Below are 5826 nucleotides of genomic sequence, written 5' to 3' on the forward strand. Positions count from 1 at the left end.
TACTATTAGGTCCCTGAATATGTTTAGGGAAAGCTATGACACGGAGAAAACAGACTCTCAGCCCTCTCTTCTATGCCCATGCTCCGTTAATGACTCATACTTCTGAAGATCATATACGAGTGATGTTTTAAGCGTCTCTCTTCAAAAGTCAAAGATTGAAGAGTATCTCCCTGTAGGGCCTCAACTCATTTTGTTCTCACGTTACATGAAATGCCAGTTCTACACAGCAGCAATATATAGTCTAGCAACTTAAAAGTACATTGAGCAAACCAAAGGAGACTGCTGTCCCAACCCCCAATTCTTGCGTGCTTTAGAAAAATACGGTACAATAATCTCTCAGGTGTTGTCTTAGCAGATTCTAGCACCCTAGATCTGCAAGTTACAAAATGGCCCAAAAGTAAAAAGCAAAACGGACGTAACAAAAGATCTCACATTCTTAAAGAACAAAAATAATTATAATGTACAGAAATTACCATATCGCCCCAAAAAAGAGAAATAATTTCAAAAGAAATTAATACCAACCTTTCTGTGAACTGGATTAGAAACTGATTGTAGTTCAATGCTCACTCTAATACTCACTCTCCTGTGTGAAAAGATATGCCCAACTATCAGAAACAGTCACGTGAAATGAATTATCACTGTCACTTGTACAGCTAGTTTCCCTTCATAAGCCACAAGGTCTTCCACAGGTTGCCTCTAACTTATGAACTGATGCTTGGAAAGCACACTGGATCTGAAGTTTAAATTCTTGTTTTTCCATAGGGAAGTAATCAGGTTTTTAACCTGAGGCTAAATTTTTCTCTCCCATAAAAGGAAGTTGTTGTGAGGATTAAATGAGATAAACAACTTGGAATGTCTACTACTGGCCTAATATACACCCTTAATGGTCTGAGTTTTCTCAAACAGCATCTATTGAATGACAAACCATCAATTTTATAACAACTTTTCACATTAAAAAATTACCAATTCAAATGATCAAATTGATTTATGAGAGATTTCATCTGAAAAATTTTAAATGTGAACTAATGTTAGAATACTTGGAATGTTTACAACCAGAAAAATCATATTCCCTTCCCTTATGCATACACAAAATTTCTTTTTCAGATCCACAAACTACATCCACTCAGTACTCTCTATGCAATATATCCACAGAAGTACTGTCAACAAGTTTATTATCATCTATCTAATCCTAGAGTAACTCCAAACCCTAAAGGGAAAAAAACCAGTTTTACACATTCTGTATTGCATCTTAGAGAATCCAATATCAAATAGAGACATATAAATAAAGGCGCTCATAAACATTAATCAAATTGTGCAGAAGTATTTTAATAATTCGGGAAATAAAGGGATAATGATATAAAAAAAAAAACCTGTGTACAAGTGGTTCTCAAACTATTCTCCTAGGATTAAATAACAATGGTCTTTCCTTGATGGGCAGGGAAAGTAAACTAACAAACTGAATGTTTTCAATTTTAAATTATTCTTTTAAAGACATATTTTAAATCTTTCTCACATTCTACTATTTATCTACTGCAGAAGTATAGACATAGCAACTAAGTGTTGATGGAAAAACCTGGTAATAGTTGACTAAGGCTAGATTCAATTGTTTGGATTTTTTTTATGCTCTGATTTGTAATTTATATTGGTTTAATATATGTCATTTTAGTTAAATTTCTTATTTAACATATGACTGGATGTTAAATAATAGGTCATACGATGAGGTTACAATAACTTGTATATTATCTGAAAAGGAACAAGCAGCACTGGTGAACATCACAAAGATAAAAAAATACTTTCAATTCCCTCATTTGTAAAGTAAGTGGCCTGAGTTAGGTTTGTGAGGGCCTTTTCAGCTCTACAAACAAGGTCATGATGTTTGGTTTTCATTTCCTGAAGCTTTTTCTAGTACAAACTACCACAATGGTATTATACTGTTCAATAACTAACTTTTTATGGTGATTTACACTTTTAAAGTGTAATACTCGATAAATTTGTAAAAAAAAAAAAAAAAAGTTCAGAAAGCATCCCTTTAATAAAGTGTTCTTTACATAATACTGGAAGAGTTTTATTACTATGCTAATTTCCCAATCATATTAATGATATTGTTGCATGTATTCCAAAAGCCTATGTGCATTAGATGCTGGGAGCAAAAAGGAGGAGGAAAGGTCCGTAGATTAAAACTATTTTCCACGAGGAGGGGAGGGTATAGGTCAGTGGTAGAGTGCATGCTCAGCATGCACAAGGTCCTGGGTTCAATCCCCAGTACCTCCATTAAAAAAAAATAATAATAAAATAAATAAATAACTCTAATTACCCCTCCCCCTAAAAACTATCCCCAATATTTACTTCAAAAACCTCCTTAGAAATACCTTGTAGAAAAATGTGAGCTTTCAGAGGATCTGAAATCACAAATCTTATTTTTCTCCATTGTAAAGGTCAATGTTACAGGAACAATATAAAACAAATCAAAAAACACTTTCTCAAATAAACATCACACCTGAACAATGCATAAATCTACGTAACGTCCTTCCTGTCAGTTAGATTTGGCATTAGCAAAACCGGATTCTAGCCCACCTCTGCCATCTAGTAGCTGTAACCTTAAATTCTCAATTCAAACAAAAGCTACTCTAAGCCAGGTACTATGCTGGGTGCTAGGGATACAAACAGAAATAAACATGGTCCATGTCCTCAAATTGAGATCAGATTAAATGACTTTACCCTAGATTTGCTTCTGATTGTATTTTAGGGCTACAAGAGAGAGGAGAGTTATTAACACTCATTGAGTACACACACGATTGAATACCTGCCAGGCATTTTGCTTTTATCACTTAACAACAGTAATTTTGTTAAGCGAATATTACCTGTCTTACAAAGGAAAAACCTGAGATGCGTAGAGTTACAAACTTGGTTAAGGTCACACCACAGAACCCAAATTAGAATTCAGATCTTTCACCTACACCATGCTATCTAATAAATGAATATACACAATTTCAACTTAGGCAACTTTGAAAAGGTCCCTATAGCAAAGGGATTTAAAACAGGCAGTGCAGATTATGAAAGAAAAAGCATCTGAGGAAGAGGGAAGAGCAGGAGTAAAACTATGGTACTGAGACAGCATCAGCTACGTTCAGAGGGTAACAAACGGTCTTACGTGACTGCCACACTGGGGAGAGGAGGTCAGGAAACAAACATGGAAGAGCAGGTTGATGTTAAACCATGGGCTTCAAAGTTCTGAATCACTTTCCTCCAGACAGAGTTCTCTGAGCATTACCACTGTCTTCAGCTGAAGTTCCTTCTATTCGGTGACTTTAGTTCATTTATATTACTTCATGCATTAATCACACTTTAATGATAGCTAATGTTTAGTGAATGCTCATTAAGTTCCAGGCACTGTTCTAAGCACTTTATATGTATTAACTTATTTCATGCTCACAATAATCCCACGAGGCAGGCACTTTTATTTTCATCAGTTTAAAGATAAGTCACAGAGAAGTCAAGAAAAACTGTACAAAACTGAACAGTAAGTGGTAGAACTGGGATTTAAACCCAAACAATCCAGCTCCAGAGCCTGAACTCTTAAATGCATTGTGCCACCCCTCCAAGGAAGACCCTTTTGTTTTCCCTATGAAACTCTGAGTTCCTTGAGTGCTAGAGTGAAAAATGATTTTTTATTTTCCTGCTATTGGAGGAAGGTGGGGAGGAGGGAGGGATTTTTATATTCTCAGCACCTAAGACAATGCCTGGTACATAGCAGGCATTCATAAATATTTGCTGAGCTGAACTGGCCTTGAATATCCAAGGGTCTGGATTGGTTTTTCTATAGGTCAGGGGTCAGCAATCTTTATCTGTCAAGGACCAGAAAGGAAACATTTTAGGCTTTGCAGGCCATAAGGCCTCTGTCACATTTATTCATCTCCGCCCCTACAGCACAAAAGAAGCAACAGACAATTCTTAAACAAATGAGAATGGCGGTATTTCATAAAACTTTACAAAAAAGGCAGTGGGCCATCTGGCCTATGGGCTCCAGTCGGCTGACCCCTTCTATAGGCGATATGAACGGTTTCTAAACAGAAGGGATGAAAGGCTGAATTTGTGTTTTATGAAGATAACTGTGATGGCAATATAATGAGACAGAGAGGATCTAGGAGTTTCAATACTGGAATCAGAAATCATCCCCTCCCCCTTCCTTTTATATTGTTATAATCACTCTAGAACAGGGCCATCCAAGAGATACAATGAAGGCCACAAATAGGAGTAATTTTTAGTTTTCTAGAAGCCACATTAAAAAAGTTAAAAGAAACAGATACATTTTAGTAACACTGCATTAACCCTATATATCCAAAATATTGTCATCTTAACACATAATCGATATAAAAATTGAAATAATTTACATTCCTTTTTTTCTTACAGAAAGTCTTCAAAGTCCGATGTGTTTTTTACCCTTACGGCACATCCGTTCAGATTAGCTCCATTTCTTATGTCCAATAACCATAGTGGCTCCCATACTGGGCAGCACAGAAGAATAACCTACAGATACCCATTTACAGCTGCTGGTTTTGGTACCGTCTCCTTGTCTGGCTTGCCAAGTGCTTTTGTACCTAATTCTGAACTACAGACTAGTTTCACATTACTGGCAACTCAATAAATCAATGCCTTCATTTTTTACACGTCACATTTCCACACCATTTAGTTTTCACATACAGTTACACACTTGATCCTCATTAACAACCAACCGTGTGGACAGACAACTTATATGAGTTTTACAAATGAGGAAACTTAAGGGTCAGAAACTTAAGAGACAGCTAATGAGTGGTGGAACTGAAACAAAATTGAAATCTGCCTTTCAGCCAAATCTAGCACCACCTCTTTAGTCAAAGTTGTAATCTTGCATTTATGTGTGAGACTGCCTGTCTTTCCTCCTTAAACGGACAGAAAACTCCAAGAACGCAAGGGCTTTTTCCTGACCCCTGTATCCCCAGGGCCCTGCAAGGTGTTTTGCAAACAGGCAGTGTTTGTTGAATGAATGAATAAATGAATGAATGAATTTACGGTTTTCCCCAATTGTTTTTGGTCTTTTAAAAGTAATGTATTTTCTTTTTAGTAATTAACATGAAAAAGAGGCAATATACCGTAAAACTTATTTTTTTAAGTCGAAGATTAAAATTACTTCCAATATAATTCGAAGGAGAAAGTAGGGTCGGGAGCCAAGGCCTGAATTTAGTGCCCGCCCTGCTATGAACTCGTGAGCACTTGTGTAAATTATTTCTCTCGGCCAGAGCTCTTATCGGTCAAAAAGAGAGCAAAGGGCTATAATTCCCACGATTCAGTTCAAAGTTGTTGTTGTTGTTGTTGTTTAGTTAATCTGATGCAGGTCAGCGTCCCCATTTCTTACACCCTTCCCTCCTCAGCAACGGCCGACCTGGTGAGAGAAGGTACCATTAGGTCCCAGCTGGGTCGGTCTCCGCGTCCCGGGACGCCGGCCGGACACCCAGCCGCAGGGCGGTGCCCACTGGCCGCAGCCGCCATCTTTCCCCCTTGGCCCGACCCCAACCGCCACCCGCGGGCAACGGGGTAACGCGGCCCTCACCTCTCCTCGCAGTCTTTGCATTTCACCTGCAAAGGGACTAGTTGCTGGAACAGAACCTGGCTCATGTTGAACCGCTGCCCCCGCGGGTGTACGGAAAAGTCTTACAGGCCCGGCCCGCGGGTACTAGCCCGAAAGCCGCCCGGGCCCTATTAAAGTTTTAAGTTTGGCGCTCGGCTTCCGCGGAGAGGGCGGGGAAAGAGACACAGAGGGGAGACGGAGGAGAATTGGACCTCGCCAGC

The 5826-nt window shown here is 38.5% G+C and overlaps 1 protein-coding gene across 2 annotated transcripts in view; it reads right to left on the bottom strand.

The window, feature by feature from the left end:
- Positions 1 to 5819, bottom strand: part of SASS6 (SAS-6 centriolar assembly protein) — a 37686-nt gene extending 31867 nt beyond the window's left edge. The window contains exons 1-2 of one of the 2 annotated variants that reach the window (XM_010975239.3): positions 5588 to 5819; positions 523 to 583 (exon numbers count right to left, since the gene is read on the bottom strand). In XM_010975239.3, the coding sequence (XP_010973541.2) occupies positions 523 to 583; positions 5588 to 5652 (126 nt within the window). In that variant the 5' untranslated portion in view covers positions 5653 to 5819. The other variant, XM_064488758.1, reaches the window with a different exon arrangement.
- Between the last annotated feature and the right edge of the window lie 7 nt (positions 5820 to 5826).

The sequence above is a fragment of the Camelus dromedarius genome, chromosome 9, assembly GCF_036321535.1.
Source record: "Camelus dromedarius isolate mCamDro1 chromosome 9, mCamDro1.pat, whole genome shotgun sequence".
Taxonomy (NCBI): Eukaryota; Metazoa; Chordata; class Mammalia; order Artiodactyla; family Camelidae; genus Camelus; species Camelus dromedarius.